The sequence below is a fragment of the Antennarius striatus genome, chromosome 15 (assembly GCF_040054535.1).
Source record: "Antennarius striatus isolate MH-2024 chromosome 15, ASM4005453v1, whole genome shotgun sequence".
Taxonomy (NCBI): domain Eukaryota; kingdom Metazoa; phylum Chordata; class Actinopteri; order Lophiiformes; family Antennariidae; genus Antennarius; species Antennarius striatus.
In genome coordinates this window covers 18,791,073-18,810,690 of record NC_090790.1, presented here as the reverse complement: position 1 = coordinate 18,810,690, position 19,618 = coordinate 18,791,073, and the positions used below count along the sequence as shown (strand labels likewise).

Genomic DNA, 19,618 nt, shown 5'->3' with positions numbered 1-19,618 from the left:
ATGTAGATTTTCCCTTTAATATAATAAAATTAATTCAGACGTTTGAATTAATTTTACTAATTGATTTGAATTATTTTTCATTGATATAACATGACATTAAAAGTTTTGGTTTAATTCTCTAATAAAAATCTGCTGTTCAAAATGGGCAACACAAACACTAAAGCACATACTGTGTGTCAAAGTCAAGGTCCGCGGGCCACATCCGTCCGCTGGTGTTTCGCACGCACCAACACTACATTCCCCACAATGCAACGGTAGCGGAAGTCATGCAGCGTAGCAAGAGCTTCGGTTTCATTGTTTATTAGCAGTCAGAGCGGAGGTTGGATGTAGTTACCCCCCCCCCTCCTCAGAAATGGATAAAAGGAAGATGGACGCTGAGATAAGGGTGTTTCAAGCTCGGTGGGGGTCAGAGTTCATGTTCAGAGAGGTCAAAGGTAAACTTTTGTGTCTTCTTCCGAGTTTAACCGTGCCATCCACGCCACAATGCCCCAGCTGCGCAGCTCCTCGGACGCATCAGTGTGTGTGAAGAAAGTTTGTCTGTGATGAAGCTGAACGAAACATCTCACAGGAGCGTCTGACTGATTAACACTTCCTCAGTTCGGAGCCTGACCCCTGAATGAACCCTGACCCCTGAATGAACCCTGACCCTGAACATTGGTGAACTTGTATGAAAGATGTTTTTGTTTCTACAGGACGTGATGTCTCCTTGAAGTGTTGTTTTGTCTGTGTGTCGTAGATTTTTGTGTTTTACTTTATTTATATTTATTTCAGTTGAATGGACTCAGATTAAATTGCAGATAAGAGCCATGAGAAAGAACACAACTCTTGTGATTTACATGTATTTATTTTTTTTACTGCAGAGCTAATAAAGCCTGCAGCTAGGTTTGTGTTAACGATTACTTTGTGTTAAAATAATACAATAATTTTAGTGGATTTAGACAGTTGTGTTGCAACAGCACTGCAGACTCACAGAAACTAACAACACATCTGCTGTGTGATTGTTACGGGTTTGCATGGGCGTGTGTGTGTTTCTGTTTGGTTCCCTCCTCTCAACGCTTCACCAGCCTTCAGTCCTGGCTCCGCCCACTCCACCTGTTCCGTCCCCGGCTCCTGATTGGTGCAGAGTGTTCTCCTCAATCAGAGCGGGAGTCCTCAAATCGTCTTCAGCTGTTCAGACCTGGGGGGGGGGGGCTGTTTCCTCACAGACAATCTGCCTCGTTTGCTCCTGGAGATGAGATATTTGAAGCAAACTTGTGACCACATTGTGAAGAGTGGGCCGAGTTAGTCACTGGATTGTGTTAGTGTTAGGAGTGGGGGGGTGCTCACTACTTTTTTAGTACAACTGTAATCAGATTACTTTGTGGGTTTTGTTTTCACTTTACCAGTAATTTCCAGAGGACTCCAGCGGTCCTCTTGTGGTTCTATTCCTTTGTTTGAGCAGCTTCCTTTGGCCCTTTAGTTAATCTTGAAAACCTTTAACCCGTCCAGGAATTAAAATAATCTGGTTTATTAAATATTTTTACGTTAACCCTTTAAATCGGTTTCTTCTTGTTACGACTCTTTTTAACAAGCTGGGTTGTAACAGCGATCCATCCTGGAACTGGTGGATCATGTAGAGCAGCGGTCCCCAAACTAAGGCCCGCGGGCCGGATGTGGCCCGCCTCCACGTTTGGTACAAACCCCTGAACAGTAGCAGAAGAAGACCCCCCAGTATCACTTAGTTGGGTTTCTTGTTTGCTTTGTGAAGTTAATGAGACAGATCTATGAGCCTCCTGGACCCGACAGAACGGTCGGTCAGTCCAACAGGAAGTTAACGTCCAACAGGAAGTTAACGTCCAAGGCCTTTCTCTCTGTAGATCCCAGAGAGGTTCTTATCTATTTCATCAATAGTGTCTCCATCCTGTTCATTCAGTTAACTAGTAGATGTTACTTTATGGTCATGATGGTAAAATATCAGCAGCGTTTTTTCTGTTTATCACATCACAGGTTCCTCAAAAAAAAAAAAAAAAAAAAACCCGATCTCATTTCCTACAAACCTGACCTCATCCAAACGTTCTTCGCCTGGCGGCAGCAACAGTCCCTCCCACACAAAAATAATTTATTGCTCATGAAAGCAGTAAAAGGTCAGCCGGTTCTGGCCCAGGGCTCCATAACCCTCTCTTTCTAGACCCCAGACAACACGGAGGGGACACGGCCCCCCCCGGGCCTCGTTACTGCGAGACACAGTTTTGATCCAGAACCTGCAGCGCTGGGTTGGGACTTCAATGTGACACCGGGGGCTCAAATGGTTACGGGCTAACCCACCACGCTACCGATTCCTTCACGCTCACACCTTTTCTCCGGGCGTATTTGTCTTCGTCGTTCAGGAAACATCCAGAAAAATGAAGGGAGGGGTGGGATTTGAACCCATAACCTCAGGTCTGAGTTCCTCCTCTCATCTCTCTGAGCTAAACCTTCAGCTGCTGGATTTGGTTTGGAACTTGTATTTATGGGTTCACAGGTGGAGGAAACGACCAAAATGTTTGTGTAACCAGGTTTAGAACCAATTCCCACTACAATGACCCCCCAGGTGTGTCCTCACACCCTCCTTCACACCTATTCTCATTTTAACTTGAACTATGCGCATGTTTTTGGACCCACCAGACACGTGGAGAACATGCAAACTCCTCACAGAGAGGCCCTCAGTGGGGTTTGAACCCCAGACCTCCTGGCTGTGAGGCCACAGCGTTACCGCTGCGCCGCCGTGCTGCTCTGGTGAGAGGACGAGGACGACTACCAGAACAGTTCACACTTCACACAAAACCTTCTTTTTACTACCTGAACTATTTAACTGGACTAACTTCTGCTTTATTTGAAAATGTTTAAACCTTCTTCTTGGTTCTGACCAGTAGATTTAAAACACGACTTTCCAGAAGACAATAAATGTTTACATTAAGGCGCCCCTGCGATTTATTTTCCAAACTGACTGGGGGCATGAGGCAGGGGAAGCTCCAGGCGCGATGCCAGTGCACCGTGGAGCTACATAGAGACAAACAACCACGCATGCACACACACTCACACCTACAGGCAATTTGAAGCCGGCCAATTAACCTGAAGCACATGTTTTTGGAGGTGGGAGGAAGCCAGGAACCCAAAGAGAACCCATGCCGACACAGAGAGAACATAAAAGCTCAATACAGATTAGGACTCGAACCGGGAACCACCTCGATGTGCGGGGACAGTAGTACATCAAACATTCAACATCAAAGAATAAAAAAGTACAAAGAATAAAAAATTATCAAAGATTAAGAGATAATAAAGTATACATCAGAGCTGTAAAATATTTTATATCTTAGTAAAAGTAAAGTATGAATCTTATTGTCATCCTTTCCTAGACGACTCGGAGCGGCACCAAACACGGTTGCTCCTTGACTCCGCCACTGTGTTACTGACCTCAGTTTTTTGCAGCATCCGCGCACTCTGAAAATGGTGTCTATCTTCGGGAAGATCTTAGTGGGCATGTACGTGGAGATTAAACGAAGTGACGGTACGTAGCTGACCCCGCTGACACTCCACTGACACTCCACTCTCCATCTGGCGGCTCTGGTTGAGATGTATGTATGTCTGTTTGTGTGTGTGCATGCGTGTGTAACTCTTACCCTAAGTCTAACCCTATTCTTAACCCAAAACTTCATCTTTACCTTAATCGTAACCCTATCCTTAAACCTAACCCTTACCCTAAGACTAACTAATTCTAACCCTAACTGTAACCATATCCCTAACCTTATATGTAACCCTAACTCTAACCTCAACTCTAGCCTTAACCCTAAGTCTAACTCTGACCCTAACCCTGAATCTTATACCAACCCGAGCTCTAAACCTAACCCTATCCTAAACCCTAACACTAAGATTGTTAACCTGGTTTTAAGTTGACCCTACTCCCAGGACCGTGTGTGGCAGTGCACTTTGTAGTCCCTTTAAAGAAATTACGTTTTTCATTTTATCTAACTCTAGCCCTAACCCTAGGTCTAACCCTGACCCCAACTCTAAACCCAATACTCTGTAACCATAGGTCTAACCCTATCCGTAATCATAAGCTTCGTGAACCCTAACCATTAGGATTAACCCTAACCTTAGATCTAACCTAACCCTAAACATAACCCTAACCATAAGGCTTACCCCTAACCAAACCCCTACACCTAACCCTAACTTTAACCCTAGCCCTACCCCTTACCCTTAGGTTTAGGGTGAGGGTTAGTTTTAGGATTAGGGCTAAGGTTGGGGTTAATGTTAGGGTTAGGGTTGGGTTAAGGATAGTCTTAAGGTTAGAGTTAGGGTTAGGTTTAGAGTTCGATTACTCTTACTCTTGGGGTAAGGGTTAAGGATGGGGGTAGGTGTAGGGTTAAGATTAATTTTAGGGTTTGGTTTGGGGTTAAGGATAAGGTTAGGATTTGCTTGTTAGCTGGGGGTCAGTTGTAAGGGTTAGGAGTTACGGTTAGATTTAAGGAAAAAGTTAGGATTTGAGTAAGGGTTAGAGTTAGGCTAAGGGATAGATTCAGAGTTAGGATTACGTTTAAACTTTTTGGTTAGGGTTGGGGTTAGACCTCTGGTTAGGTTTAAGGTCAGTGAAAGACGCATTCTGGATGCTGGTCCTGAAACAAGCCTTTGCTGCTGCCATCTAGCGGTCATTAAGAAGCATTACTCGGTAAAAATAAATTAGACATGCTGAATGTGCACAAGTTAAATTTCTATATTTGTTTGGCTCCAGCTCCCCGCGACCTGCACAAGCGGACGAAGTGGGTTGAGAAAATGAATGAATGAATGAATGAATGAATGAATGAAAATGGCAGTAATTTAAGATGAATAATAATACCTGAGTAGTGGTTTATTCAATTAACACATTGTGTAAGTTTTCCCTGTAAGGTTATTGCAATAATTCAGGTGTTTGAATTAATTTCACTAATTGATTGTAATTATTTTTATTAAACATAACATGACAGGAAAACGTCAAATTAAATATGAACCTTTAACATGAACTAGTAATTCATTCAAGTTTTGGTTTAGTTATCGAATAACGATCTGATGTGCATGTTGAGCAAAACAAATAATGTAAAGGATTTGAGTACTGTAATTGCAATTCTCTCTATTTTTGGAATTCTCCATCAATAAATAACAGTGAATAATGATACTGAACATCAACACTTTTGAAGTTAACGAGATTATGTGGACATATATAATAATAATAATAATAATAATAATAATAATAATAATAATAATAATAATAATAATAATAATAATAATAATAATAATAATAATAGACCTTTATTGTCCCAAAGTGGGGAAATCTGTGAAACAGTGGGGAAATTTGTGACACAAAAAATTTGTGACACATATAGCAAACAAACCTGTGATTTGAGACTGATCATCAAGCACACAGTGTTATCCTGTAAAACAGCTCTAAATCAGGGTTTAATTTGTAATTAAAAACATGAAAATAAAGTAAAAGGCAGTATCAGAATTTTCCAGTTAGATTCACAGCAGACAACTCTTATTAACACATTTAAAGCAAAGTTTAATCAGAGATACATTGACTTCGTCAAATCGTATTTTATCGTTTTTGTATTGTATAATTTTTTATTACCTTGCTTTTGCTACTAATTAAATGAAGATAAATATTAAAACTTAATAAAAAAAACAACAACAACATTATTTTAATCGAATGAAACAAACTAATTTCAGAATAAAAATAGGTGTTTTTAATGAAAAGTAATGATGATATTTTTTTTAAAAAAAATTTGCTTTAATTATCACCTGTGGAATACATTAGAGCTTTAAAATATTTCACATCTTAGTAATAGTAAAGTATCCGAGTACTTCCTATCGCCATCCGCTCCCAGACGCCTCGCGGCGGCACCGAGCGCGCACGCGCTCTGACTCCGCCGCTGTGGCCTCAGCTTTGCCGCATCCACGCGCGCGCTGACACAGCGGTGGAGAGATGGCGGCGATCTTCGGGAAGATCCTCGTGGGCATGTACGTGGAGATCAAACGGAGTGACGGTACGTACCTGACCCCACCCCCCCACCGCGGACACTCCGCTCTCCGGGATGAGAGCGGAGGCGCCCGGATGGAGCTCGCCGCTGCCGCTCACCGCAGCGGCGACCCGGAGCGTTAGCTAGCAAGACGGGGCGAACCGCTTTTAAACCCACCTAAGGGAGGGGGTCACGGAGCCCGTACATGTCACACTAATGGCGTTATCTGTCCTTCATGGGGAGGTGCGGTGGGTACCAGCGCTGCATCATCCGGGTGGGGAAGGGGGGGGGGGGTCACGAACCACACCCACCAGCCTGTCAGCATCCCGACCTCTCAGGGTTGGACTCCCCCGCAGGGGGTTGTGGGATCACATCTTCCTACGTGGGACTCTCGCGCTCTGACGTCAGATGCCGACTCCGCTGGCCGTGATGTAACGCGTCGTTTTTTTTTAACGTCATCAGTCCCAGACCCCACGTCACGTGAATTCCTCTCCCCGCAGGACGGATCCACCAGGCTATGGTCACGTCCCTGGACGAGGACAACGACAGCGTGACGGTGGAGTGGATCGAGAATGGAGACACCAAAGGGAAGGAGGTGTGGCGGCGCTGACCTGTCCTGTTTGCACCTGAACGCACCTTTTTTGCTTTAGTCGATACATTAATCGTTGAGTTAACAGTTCACCGGTTAACTTACCAGGGGTCACCTGTTCAAACTTAAGTCACCTTAACTTCAGCAGGGTCGCTTCCAAAGAGGGGGCCAGGGTGGCACAGCCCATCCTAAGAGCTGATTGGCCCCTGCAACTGTCAGTTTATTATTAAAAAGTTTTGATTGGCTTTCAGTAAAATGAGAGGCGGGACCTTCATTTGAGACAATTTTGAATCTGCAGCCGACTTTTGAAGCTCTAATTTGCTTGTGAGGGCTTCAGAAAAATAATTTAAAACGCAGAACAAACTTTCTAGAAAAGTCTGTGTTTGTGTTTTAATTGATTAGTTATCAGTTTTACTGGAAAGAAAACGTTTCTCTTTGGCCTTTCTGGCAGAACAGATTTCAATCTCAACGAAATGAAACGGGTGTTTTAAATAGTGAAATGAATCTACTTCCCGTTTCTGCCTCAGATCGATCTGGAGAGCATCTTCGCACTGAATCCTGACGTTGCCCCTGACGATGAGATCCCACAGAGTCTTGAGGCTCCGCCCACCAACGCCACCAAAACCAGTAAACTCCCGAAGGTCTGAGGAGAATCAGATTACTCCTAATTCCATTAATGTATAAATTTAACTGTAGTACTTCATGAATCTGACATCATCATCACCATCATTATAATCAGCATCAGCATCAGTCAGCTGTAACAGGAAACAGGACATCATTTTATTGTCTGTCTGCGTTTTTATCTTCAGACCAGACGGACTACGGCGATACCGAAACCTGAGAACGCTCCGCGGGAGAACAGAGGTGTGTTTGATTTTTCTTCATTACTTTCCCTGAGCATTACAACATAAACAATGATGTATATAGACGACTGAATCATCACATCCTGTCCTTCATGGGACTGGAACCAATACGCCATTAATGGTCAGAGAAGAGACGTCACGCATCTAGGTGAATAATTCCTAGTGTGTGTGTGTGTGTGTGTGTGTGTGTGTTCCCCTCAGCTGCTGCCGTGGGAACCACCCGGGCGCGTCCCAGCCAGCACACCCAACCTGCAGAGCCGCCACCCCCCGCCATCGCTCCCCAGACGGCGGTCAACCAGTCCCTGTTGCAGCAGCAGAACGGTACGGGATCGGGTGTGGCACAGGATGTGTGTGTGTGTGTGTGTGTGTGTTATTCACTGGTGCATGTCACAGAGGCCTCCGTGAATGATGTCATGCTCCCAGACAGCTGTGAGCTTCAAAGGCTCTTTCACGGCCTCTGACCGACCAATCACTGCTACATGGTACATGGAGTTACATGAGATGTGAATACTCGAGTAAATCCTGGGCAGTAATGGATTACTTGCTGTTTTATGTGAGAGGTTATTGTTGTTATTGTTGTTGTTTGTGCAGCACGGAGGAAATCCAACTGTGTGAAGGAAGTGGAGAAGCTGCAAGAGAAGCGAGAGAAGAGACGACTTCAGCAGCAAGAGCTGAGGGAGAAGAAGGCGCAGGTGAGAAGCACACACACACACACACACACACACACACACACACACACACACACACACACACACACACACACACACACACACACACACAGAAGCTAACAAGCAACACAAGCTAAAGGTGTCGCTCAGATTTATTCCTCTGGATCCGGGGAATGTTGGATGTTTTTAAATCCGAGACGTGACCTCGTTGGCCGTCGGATGTACAGAAACACATAAATCCTACCAAATAAATAAATAAGTAAATAAATAAAGTCTGTTCTGTGTTCCGTCGCAGGAGGTCGACGTCAACTTGCCGAACTATGAGATCATGTGCATGATCAGAGACTTCAGAGCCAGTCTGGACTACCGGCCTCTGACCGGCAACGACCTGGTGAGTCGATCCGTTCAGAGAAAAAAAATCTCCTTTAAGATAAATAAAGATAAATAAAAAAAACTAGTGTTGTGTCGTTTTAACAAATCCGTCTGTTTCAGATCGACGAGCACAGGATTTGTGTGTGTGTGCGTGCACGCCCCCTCAATAAAAAAGGTAAGTGTGTCCTTTAAGGGTGTGTGTTTCGATGTGAGGCACACAAACACACACACACACACACACACACACACACACACACACCATGTTTTGAGCATAAGTCGTTACATAAACGTCTCTCCAGAGCTGATGATGAAGGATCTGGACGTGATCACCGTTCCCAGTAAGGACGTGGTGATGGTCCACGAGCCCAAGCAGAAGGTGGACCTGACCCGCTACCTGGAGAACCAGACGTTCCGGTTCGACTACGCCTTCGATGAGAACTCCACCAATGAGATGGTGTACAGGTGATTTGACCCGAATGTGACTCGTTGACATAAAGTGTGACCATAGTAACTGATTCTTAAAAATAAAAATAATTTTTAATTACAATTCTTTCTCATGACAATAAATGGCAGGGTTATAGTCCCGCCCCTTCAGCTTTCAGCCAATCAAAGGAAAATCTGATCCGCCCCTGATCTTAACTTTCAGGCCCTGATACGTCAGCGTGATGCATACTCAATCGCTGATGTGTCATTATTTCCAATCATCCTTCCTGTGCTCACAGGTTCACCGCCCAGCCGCTGGTTGAGACCATCTTCGAGAGGGGGATGGCGACCTGCTTCGCGTACGGACAAACAGGAAGTGGGAAGACACACGTGAGTGTTTCATTCGAGCTTCAGTGTTCACTCGTTCAGTTCCTGCTCTCCTTTTTAATTGGCGTCTCCTTCGCAGACGATGGGAGGAGATTTTTCAGGAAAGAACCAGGACTGCTCCAAAGGGATCTACGCACTTTCTGGTTCGTCCGTCCCTCAGCTGTCCATCTGCTCGGCTGCTTCTTCCTGTTCGGCTAAAATCTGTTTGTGTCTGTTATTTCCTTCGCAGCCAGAGATGTCTTTCTCATGATGAAGAAACCAAATTACAAGAAGTTGGAGCTGCAGATCTTTGCCACATTTTTTGAGATTTACAGCGGGAAGGCAAGTATCCTTTAACGCCACCAGTAAAACACGCAGAATGCAGGTCCTGATGGTGAAACCCTGACAGCCTCACCCCTCTCATTTGGTTTGCATTAAAGGTGTTCGACCTGCTGAACGGCAAAGCAAAGCTTCGAGTCCTGGAGGACGGGAAGCAGCAGGTGCAGGTGGTGGGGCTGCAGGAGAAGGAGGTCCGATGCACAGAAGACGTCCTCAAACTCATCGAAGAGGGAAACGGCTGCAGGTACGGCAGCAGTCGATCGGAACACCTCAGGCGGTTCTTCCTGGCCCACATTCATCTTCTTCTTCCTGTGTTGTTGTCCCCCTCCTCCTCCCTTAGGACGTCCGGTCACACGTCGGCTAACGCTCACTCCTCTCGGAGCCACGCCGTCTTCCAGATCATTCTGCGTCGGCGAGGGAAGATGCACGGAAAGTTCTCCCTCATCGACCTGGCGGGGAACGAGAGAGGGGCGGACACGTCCAGCGCCGACCGCCAGACCCGCCTGGAAGGAGCTGAGATCAACAAGAGTCTGCTGGCGCTGAAGGTCCGCACCTCAGATCAGAGAGAGGATGTTTAGAACACAACACAACACGGGCTTCAGAGCAAACTTAATCAGTTTGACCTGCGTCTCCCTGCAGGAGTGTATCCGGGCTCTGGGCAGGAACAAACCTCACACTCCGTTCAGAGCCAGCAAGCTCACCCAGGTCCTGAGGGACTCCTTCATCGGAGAGAACTCCAGAACATGCATGGTGAGACGAACGCCGCCTCTTCCTGCCCCTCCCTCCCTGCTGAGTAGGTTGTGATCGATCTCTGATGTTCTCACTTTCACAGATTGCGACGGTCTCTCCGGGGATGGCGTCGTGTGAAAACACCCTGAACACGTTGAGATACGCTAACAGGTAGAACGGAGCGTTCGGACCGCCTCGCCTTCACTTTGTTTTCCACCTTTAACTGTCTCTTTCTCTCCTGTCGGGTTTTAGAGTAAAGGAGTTCGGGATAAGTCCCTCAGACATTCCCTTCTCCCAGAGCGGGGGTGGAGGGGGTCGCTCAGAGCTCTCCCCAACTTACGAGTACGATCGCTTTCTATTCCAACACCATTTTCCATCTGACATCAGCCCCATCAGCCTTTCTTTCGCTGCTTCCTGTCCAATCAGGAGACTTCCTATATCTCCTGTACTTTCGCTCCGCTCTGGTCTATCTCCACTCGCATGCGACCACCAATCAGTTTTTGTTGCCACGGTTGCAGAAGCCGTCATGTTTGTCCCCCGTTGTGTCGTCAGGGTGAAGGAGCTCCCCGCCATGGAAAACAACCAGGGAGGACACGCCCACCAGCTGGAGGTGGTGGAGGCCCAGTGGGGAGTCGGGAGCTCTCCTCAGAGAGACGACCTGAAGCTGCTGTGCGAACAAAACGTGAGAAAAACAACACGCGTGCTTTGTTTACCCCTGTATGCTGATGACGCACTGATATACATTTGTTCACGTAGTCGTCTCTGGATTCTGTCCTGCTTTACCGTTGCTAGATGAGCAGAAGGTTTCTGCCTCTAAACCTGAAGTGATTTTTTGAATTTTTCAGGAGGAAGAAGTTTCCCCCCAACTCTTCACTTTCCATGAAGCCGTCTCCCAGCTGGTGGAGATGGAGGAGCAGGTTCTGGAGGACCACAGGGCCGTGTTCCAGGTACACTTACTTGCTTCAAATGAATATCAGAGGGTGCGGCGGGTCAAAGGTCAACAGGGAGGTGTTCACGGGCAGCGTGTCGTTGCAGGAGTCGATCCGCTGGCTGGAAGACGAGAAGGTCCTGCTGGAGATGACGGAGGAGGTCGACTACGACGTGGAGTCGTACGCGAATCAACTGGAGCAAATCCTGGACCAGAAGATCGATATTCTCACAGAGCTGAGAGGTAAAGGTGTCAGTTTTGATCTTCTGGGTGGGGGTGGGAGAGGATGAAACATGATCGCTGACTGTCGTGATGTTCTCTCGTTTCAGATAAAGTCAAGTCTTTCCGCTCTGCGCTGCAGGAAGAAGAACAAGCTAGCCAACAGATAACTCCCAGAAGGCCTCGAGCACTCTAGACCCCCCCAACGGAGAATATTTCACCCAGCTGACGGCGCTCAACCGTTCTTCAATGTCCCACAATCCTGTTTGCTGTCCAGGTTGCCATCACACACACACCCCTCCCATACCTGTGACACCAGACGGCGGGCTTCGCTCCTACACCCTCCTGTTTCATCACCTCACATTGTTTACATTTCATTTTCTATAAAAAAAAAAAAGGAAACTAAAGGTGACATTTGTTCGGTTCAGTCAGTTCATTTTCACTCTGTTCGATTTTATATATGTAGAAAAAAAAAGTTTGCCATTTTGTGCAATATTTGAAGGATTTTCTTGCTGTTCTACTGCTTCAGTTCCGGGGGGAACAGTGTGTTTGTGTTCATAATGTGTGTAATACGATCGATTGAGAGGAAACAAATTAATTAAAGTGCCGCAGACAATTAGAGTCATTTTTTTTAATTTGTCAAAATAAAGAGAGATTACTTATCGCTGCACTGGTTTTTATTCATTCTATAGAAACGATGACGTGTACATTCTAGGTCGATTTGTCACTTGAAGACTCATGAATTCACATTTCCTGGTTCAGGTGCATGTAGTTCCTGTATGTAACCTCACGATTCGCTTTCAGTGCAAAGCAGAGGAACCGTTTCGTAACAGTTTGAGCCAAACCGTTGTTTTGGCACGCGAGCGAATCACTTCCATGAGTCGCTGTTTGACGGTTGCTTTGCTGCTGAAACATCACAGAATGAGGAAATGAAGTGAAGCAACAGTCTGACTTCACCATACTCTTCAAAAGCCCCTTCACCCAGACGTATCAGCACAGAGCAGGCCTGCGTCTGTTCCAGCACCATTCGATGGTATGTAAATACGTATTTATAGATATAACAGAAAAGTTTCAGCTGAGGAAACTGATGTATTTTCTATATTTGGCATCATATCGATGACCTGGATCTAAGCGGTGATGTCAGTGCTCTTGTCAACCAGTGGAACTTTGATTGAGGCTACATGTTGGTTAATGAGTAACAGGAAAGGTGCAACCATCAGCAGGCGTTTGTTCAGCTCACACTGTGTGACGCATGCAGACACACACATACACAGATCTGTTTATTCCACTGACAGAACGCTAAAACGACACGTTTGTGGAGCTCTGAATGCTCTTGTAGGCTGTGTGACTGAGAATCAGTGCTGACATGGTAAGTTGTGTACTTTATATTTGTTGACTGATTCTATTATTTAGATATTGACGTGGTTTTTTTGATAGAGATATCACCTAAAATGATTCTCAGTCAGTCTTCATAGGTTTTCGGACACGGTTGGCTTCGTGACAACAGGGATTAAAGTTCTCATGTGACAGTCACCTCTGTGAACTGATCTTTTCCTGTTATCTCAGTAGCAGGAAGTTAAGTTTGGTCACTGAAAACCGTGTCCAGAGGGCATCGTTCAGTCCATTTCACTTTCTGTGCCGTTAGATTTGAGTTTCTGACCCTTAACCCATGTTTCTAACAGGCGAACCCAAGCCCTCAGCCCCCGACCTCTGACTCGTCATCTAAATTTGACCAAGTGCAAGGTCAAGTCAATGAGGTTAAAGTTATTCTGACAGACAACATCAGCAAGGTGCTGGAGAGAGGCGACAAGTTAGATGATCTGATCGGCAAGACGGATGACCTGCAGGCCTCTGTGAGTATGTCTTTAGTTCGCTATCCGCTGTCTGAAGGTTGTGATGTGCCCCAGCGCATCCACGGGGCAATTTTGAGACACATTATTTCAGTCAGTAGCCACTACTTAATACCTCAAATGCACATGGGGAAATGTAGTTATGCTTGTCTACATTTATTTGATCGCTACTAGAGAGGAATTTCTTCTCAGATTGAGATTAAATGTATGAAACTCTCTACTTTTTTACACTTTTTTAAATTATCAAGTTAGGTTGAACTTCAGGCAGAGAATCAGATATGTTTCCACTTCAAACAAACCATTTAATTTGAATTAGTAGAATTATCTGAGGACACTCAGTGAATTCATGTCAAGATGTATCAACAAAGACTAATCCATATCTGGGAAGAAAAATAATTACTTTCATAGAAAATTGATCTATACAAAAAACACTCTAAACATACAGAATATATACAAGCGTACTTTTACATGTCTTAATATTTTGTTTTGTAGCAAAAACATAGACAAAAATTGCTCTATAAATAGTGTGTGTCTCAACTCAGTAATTTTACCTAATTAGGTAAAATATCCCTAAACCAATATTCGATCTAATATATGAAGATACCTCCTGAAACATCAATGTACCTCAAAGGAAATTTGTACTGTAGTTTTTCATAATCCTGTTGTACTTACTGCAAACAAGCATGAGTAATGAAATAATGTGAAATAGTACTAGTTACGAGACAGCATGTGGTTTATGTTTTGATTTGAGAAAGGGTTTGAATCTTGCATCTCTGCCTTGGAGGCTGGTTGGATTCGCAGCAGATTGCACATAAACACCACAATTAAATGATGGGAGCATAGGTCAAACAACATCCACTGAATGCTGGACTGCACCCATGGATTGGGACCAATCCAATGTCAACATTTACAAATAATGCTTATTGATATCTACAGAAGCTTGACAATACATTTTGGACTACAGTATATTATTAAACTGTATTTATAATATTCAGTTAGATCTATATCCCCTTTGCATAAAAGATATTCACATTTGTTTTCAATAAACAAGCATCTTAGTGTTTTCCCTGGAGAAGTTCACTGAGGAGTCACTTCCTGGGTCTGGCTTGTGGGTCACGTGACCTGCCACGACACGGTAACGGGTGTTTATTTATCGCTAGAGATTATCGAACCCGTCGTAATCAGCGAGCATCAACGCTGGATCTCAAGAAATAACTTGCCAAACAATCAATCATGACAGAAATTTAAGATTATCGAAACTCTGGCATAAAGTTGTAGCGAGATTTGAAGGCATACGTTTCCGCAATGTAATCTCGCGGGATTTAGAACAAATCTCGCGATATCTATAGCGAGCTAACTATTAAGCTAGCAAATTGAATTTCTTGTAATTTAAACCACTCATTTTTAACTGTATGTTTGTTTTTAACATGGAGATAAAGCTGACCGTCACCTACTTATTAGTGTCTACACTGCATTTTCCCGATTTAACCATAAATAAGTGTGCTAGTCAAACGGCTGCTAAACGTCACACGGCCGCTAGCCCTGACGGGAAATGTAGTTCCCTCGAGATTTGCTCATTTGTGAGTGAAATTCCACCTTTTCATTCGGTTTCTATTATTTTTCTTTCCAGGCTGACTCCTTCCAAAGAACATCCACACGGGTCGCAAGAAAATATTGGTGGAAGAACATTAAAATGATGATAATAATTGGTGTCATTCTTATTATCATCCTAATCGTCATCATCCTCTTCGCCACAAAAACTATTTAAATCCTCTGGGCACCTCTACTCCAGCTCAGGGATTAAACTCTCCTCCTATCCAGCAGCTGATCACTTTCAGATGGAACAGCTGTTTAATCTCCAGATGAGAAGATTCCTGTAAATTCAAACAGTTGATTTGATCACAGATTAGGTTTGGTTGTGAGAAAATTCAGCGGCTAAATAATCCGACTCTTAAGTGAAATACTGAACACTCCAACAGCCATTATTTGACCTAACTTTTCATGAAGGATTATTAACCCGAATGACAGTTCTTTACTTTTATTTTGTCACATTTCTTTTTAATTATCCATGTATATATAATGTACGTCCATGAATGTCACACTGTAATAACATGTATTATATGAGTGCTAATGAAAATAAACCGAAACAATGCATTTTATATCTCTGCTGCCACAATGATGTATATATGTGGTCTGTTCAAAACAACCTAATGTTTTAGTGACGTATTAAATGAAGCAATTCACAAACAGCATAATGACAACACTAGATACAAAAAGGATGAAAAATTTTCTGTGATCTAAATAAATGCAAAAACACCCAAATCCAAAGCTTTTAAGATACAACAAATACTTAAGAAGTGTCAGGAGATGTGCTGTAGGTCATAGTGCTCTTCACTTAGTTTATTGTACAATCAACTAGTGACGTTTGCCGGACTCCTTCCTCTCTGGCCAACGCTTCACCTGCCTGCAGCTGTCCTTCCTTCATGACGAAACCTATGGAAAAATACAACAACAACAAATTAGCTCCAGATGAATAAAAAATGCTAAGTATTTTAGAAATAGGAATCCCCAGTGTTTTTAATGTCCAATGTGAAAAAAAAGGAAAAACAAACTGAGAACATTTTTACAGTTTACAGTTAGTCCATAAGCTAGAAATCCTGAAGCGCATTAAATTGAAGAGCCAAAAAAAAAAAAGTACTAAATGGAAGAAACCCTTGATACACATTAAAGAAGGCATTACATGCAAATTTCTGGAAATGTAGCAACACTTCTTGTTTTTCAGATGGTTATAAGAAGAAAATTCATTACAAGAAAATTAACAAAAGGAGGAGTCTTTTCCATCGCTGTCAGTAAGACAAAACAGAGCAGTACAAGTACACAAAGTAAAGCACTTTATCCCCCAACACAGTAGTCCAACTATGAACCAGGTTTTAGCTCATGGACTACTGGCTACAAATGCTAAATAAAGAAACAAGCATTTTAGATAAGATTAGAAATGCATGTATTAACAATAGGAACTGGGATGTCCAGAGAATGCTGTACATTTCCTTTGAAAAGCAAATAGTTAATCTTTCATATTTATCAAATCATTACTTGTGGGGGAGTAAGGGCCTGTAAAAAATGACAATTACATGTGTATATCTTAAGTTTTACATTACAAACAGTTGCAACGAAATTAAAATGGAAAGAAAGATGACAAAGCTGGACGTGTCCCATATTGTTTTAGTTTAGAAATGCTGATACAGGATGTTGTAAGACCATACCAAATGGCAGCATTCGAGAGCGTATGCTTCTCGTACCCGGTCCGCATTGAGCGGGCCCTGAGAGTATCTGGGAGTCAGCTCATGGCCTGCAAGGAAGCTCCGCTGGCAGGTACAAACAAGGTATGTCAGAGTTAGGAGACAACATACTTCCTTTTCTGTTTTCCTTGCACATCCTTAACTTTGGCATCCATTTACTGTAGTAGCAGTACTTTACCTGTTAACTTTACAGTTAAAAAAAAAAAAAGAAAAGGTGCAAAAGAGGCAGCAGAAGGCCAGCTGTTACAATAATCGCCACAAGAGTGTAGCCTCTATGTTACCACTACTGTAAAGCACTTGAGGGTGCTGAGAAAAAGAAATTTACACATTAAGTTACCAAACAGCCAAGTAAATATCTACTGTATGTTTACAGTCAGTGGTGTATTTCTGCGTTTTACATACCTACTTGAAGACGAGGGTTTCCCTCGTTAATACGGCTTGTACGTGTTGGTGTGACCACCACGCCGTGGTGACTTGCCGTATCCGCCCGACTGATCTGTAGGCACGCCACCGATTACGCCATCACGTCAAATACAACTCAGAGACGTTGTATAAACGGGGTTTCCTTACCGTTGTAGTCACCATATCCGTAATAGTTGTTGTAACCAGGGTAGTCATAACCACCATATCCTCCGTATCCTTGATTATTGTAGCCATAATTGCCGTAATTTCCATAGCCTTGATTCCAGTAGTTGCCGTAACCCTGGTTCCAGTTCTGATTGGGTCCTTCAATGAAACCGAATGTTCTAAAATTAGTCAAGAGAGATCAACAGGTTGCGTTTTCATACGAATGTTTACTCCACTCACCACCGCCTCGTCCTCGAGACCTGGAGGTGTATCCACCTCTGCCTCCCCAGTACTGCTGCTGCTGGTACTGCTCCTTTGACATGGCCACTTTTACTTCACACTAATAAAATAAAGTCATTATGGAAACATTACAAAAAGTCACTTCAATGCATTCCAAACCAATCACCAGGTAAAGATTAATTTGAGCCTGCACCTTGCTTAATCCAATATTGTGGTATTTCTTCTCCATGATGCTCTTAACTGGATCCTCTTCTTTGAACGTGATGAAGCAGAAGCCTCTCCTCTTGTTCGTTTTGTTCTCCATGGGCAGCTCAATGGACTCCACCTGTTGATATTAACACTGAGTGTATCAGGTATTTAGCAGAAACAGATGCCCTTATGAAAAGGAAACAATGGGCAACTAAGAGTTGATTTGCGAAACCCATTTACAGTTATGCAAACACATTAGAAAGAAGCTGATAAAATAGATAAAAATATCCCGACAAGCACCAATAAAAATGGAACGTACCTCTCCGAAGGCACCAAAATACTCCCTGACTTTGTCCTCAGGCGTGTCAGGTGACAAACCACCGACAAAGATCTTCTTCACAGGCTCCTTACTCTTCATCGCCTTGGCCTTTTTGGGATCAATGACCTTTCCATTGAGTTTATGTTCCTTTTGTGACCCAACCTTCATGACAAAATAATTGAAAAACACTCACTAGAAATTCACTTACAATTCCCACATATTTTTTTCTCGATCAAGGAATCATTTCATCTCTACTTTATTCATTCTTCATTCAATGATGGCAATGAATCACCTGAAACCTAAACAGACCTCCAAGGATCTTGTGAAGAGGATGAATGAGAATCTACACCAACATTAGCAAGAACAACACGGATTCATAAGAGAACAGCTCACCCAAAATGAAGTCCAATGATTATTACTTAACATTCCTGGAGCTTCAATGTCATGTGACTGAACGCAAACGTTTTCTCATGCTACATGTTTGCCTCACAGCTTGGTCATAGAAACACAGCTAGCAGTAGTTAGCAGCTAAATAAATAAAGAGGACGATCAACTAAAATTGCCTTCAAACTGCGGAAAACAGCAAAAGTTCCAGAATTTCTCAACCTGACGAACAGAGGATGAGACCAACTGCCTTAAAACAGTGAAGGTAAATGATTCTGTTATTCATAAAGTGGTGGTAAAGAAAACCTCGATGTAAGAAAGCTGTTCATTTAAAACAGTGCAATAACTCATTCATTTAAATTCACCATCTGACAGTTCAGACACATCATGTGAACATTCTGAGCACAATACCTTGTCAACACTTTCTGGATCTTTGAAGAGAACAAACCCAAACCCCCTTGAACGTCCAGTCATGGGGTCCAGTTTCAATGTGCAGTCTACAACCTCCCCATATTTGGAGAAGTAATCCTTCAGATCCTTCTTCGTTGTGTCCCAGCTGAGTCCACCGACAAACATCTTCCTGTGGAAACAGAACATTTTAGGACATCAGAGCTCGATGGTTAATAATAATAATAAAATAGGTTAATAATAACTCTGGTGCACATGTAAACTCACCCCTCATCCTCTTCGTTTTTACTGGCGTCAATCCTGGATCCCTCGGCCTCCCCTCCCATCAGGCCACAGTCCCCGACCGCGGACATCGGATCATCGCTGTTCGCCTCTCCATCCTCCTCCATTCTCATCATGGCCGTATCGTCGCTGAATTCGTAATCCTCCGACATTTTTCTTGCAGCTGCAGAGAAGCGTCGCTGAAATTCAAACTACTTCAGTATTCCAAAGAGAAGCTAAGCTAAGCTAAGCTAGGCTAGTCGGCTTACGCTCGGCTAAAGCTAGCTAACGGTTACTAGCTAGTATTCCGTTATCTGCTGCAACCCTTAAGGTTTTGCTGGAGCAAGTCGCCCAGTGAATATAAGTACATACAATCGAAAAATTAACTCTTCAAAAGGTTAAATAAGGCGGAAATTGAAAATTGAATTGAAACTGAACACAGTTTCAGTAGCGAGTATGGTTTATCTACGGCGTTGTTTTCGTCGCATTTTCTTCTTCGCGTGTTTATGAGTTGGGAAACGCTCCTCAGCAGCGCCACCCTCCGACTCCAGTCCCTAACTACAGTTTTTGGACATGTGTGGTCATTGATTATTTTTT

The 19,618-nt window shown here is 43.6% G+C and overlaps 3 protein-coding genes across 7 annotated transcripts; 2 read left to right on the top strand and 1 right to left on the bottom strand.

Moving 5' to 3' along the window:
- Window positions 1–307: 307 nt before the first annotated feature.
- On the top strand, window positions 308–12,178 carry LOC137608882 (kinesin-like protein KIF2A). Of its 2 annotated transcripts, XM_068335499.1 has the most exons (21): window positions 308–434; window positions 3,375–3,526; window positions 6,509–6,603; window positions 7,125–7,238; window positions 7,407–7,461; window positions 7,662–7,781; window positions 8,052–8,152; window positions 8,424–8,519; window positions 8,621–8,675; window positions 8,800–8,962; window positions 9,223–9,313; window positions 9,390–9,453; window positions 9,540–9,631; window positions 9,730–9,872; window positions 9,969–10,173; window positions 10,268–10,378; window positions 10,461–10,528; window positions 10,910–11,039; window positions 11,203–11,304; window positions 11,393–11,528; window positions 11,615–12,178. In XM_068335499.1, the coding sequence occupies exons 2-21, from the start codon at window positions 3,466–3,468 to the stop codon at window positions 11,698–11,700; spliced, it is 2,088 nt and encodes a 695-aa protein (XP_068191600.1). In that variant the 5' UTR covers window positions 308–434; window positions 3,375–3,465; the 3' UTR covers window positions 11,701–12,178. The 2 variants fall into 2 exon arrangements, with proteins under 2 accessions (XP_068191600.1, XP_068191601.1); XM_068335500.1 differs by lacking the exons at window positions 308–434; window positions 3,375–3,526 and adding an exon at window positions 5,820–6,035.
- A 219-nt stretch (window positions 12,179–12,397) lies between these two features.
- On the top strand, window positions 12,398–15,513 carry si:ch73-234b20.5 (uncharacterized protein LOC449923 homolog). Of its 2 annotated transcripts, none has more exons than XM_068335507.1 (3): window positions 12,398–12,537; window positions 13,187–13,357; window positions 14,985–15,513. In XM_068335507.1, the coding sequence occupies exons 1-3, from the start codon at window positions 12,535–12,537 to the stop codon at window positions 15,120–15,122; spliced, it is 312 nt and encodes a 103-aa protein (XP_068191608.1). In that variant the 5' UTR covers window positions 12,398–12,534; the 3' UTR covers window positions 15,123–15,513. The 2 variants fall into 2 exon arrangements, with proteins under 2 accessions (XP_068191608.1, XP_068191607.1); XM_068335506.1 differs by lacking the exon at window positions 12,398–12,537 and adding an exon at window positions 12,723–12,873.
- Window positions 15,514–15,654: 141 nt separating this feature from the next.
- On the bottom strand, window positions 15,655–19,494 carry LOC137608883 (heterogeneous nuclear ribonucleoprotein D0-like). Of its 3 annotated transcripts, XR_011038247.1 has the most exons (9): window positions 19,028–19,494; window positions 18,764–18,932; window positions 17,969–18,130; window positions 17,654–17,785; window positions 17,461–17,560; window positions 17,224–17,379; window positions 17,056–17,149; window positions 16,618–16,719; window positions 15,655–15,847 (listed from the first exon to the last, which is right to left on the bottom strand). XR_011038247.1 is itself a non-coding variant. In XM_068335501.1 (8 exons), the coding sequence occupies exons 1-7, from the start codon at window positions 19,192–19,194 to the stop codon at window positions 17,082–17,084; spliced, it is 954 nt and encodes a 317-aa protein (XP_068191602.1). In that variant the 5' UTR covers window positions 19,195–19,494; the 3' UTR covers window positions 15,655–15,847; window positions 17,056–17,081. The 3 variants fall into 3 exon arrangements, 2 of the variants coding, with proteins under 2 accessions (XP_068191602.1, XP_068191603.1); XM_068335501.1 differs by lacking the exon at window positions 16,618–16,719; XM_068335502.1 differs by lacking the exon at window positions 16,618–16,719 and having other exon boundaries at window positions 17,060–17,149.
- Window positions 19,495–19,618: the final 124 nt, after the last annotated feature.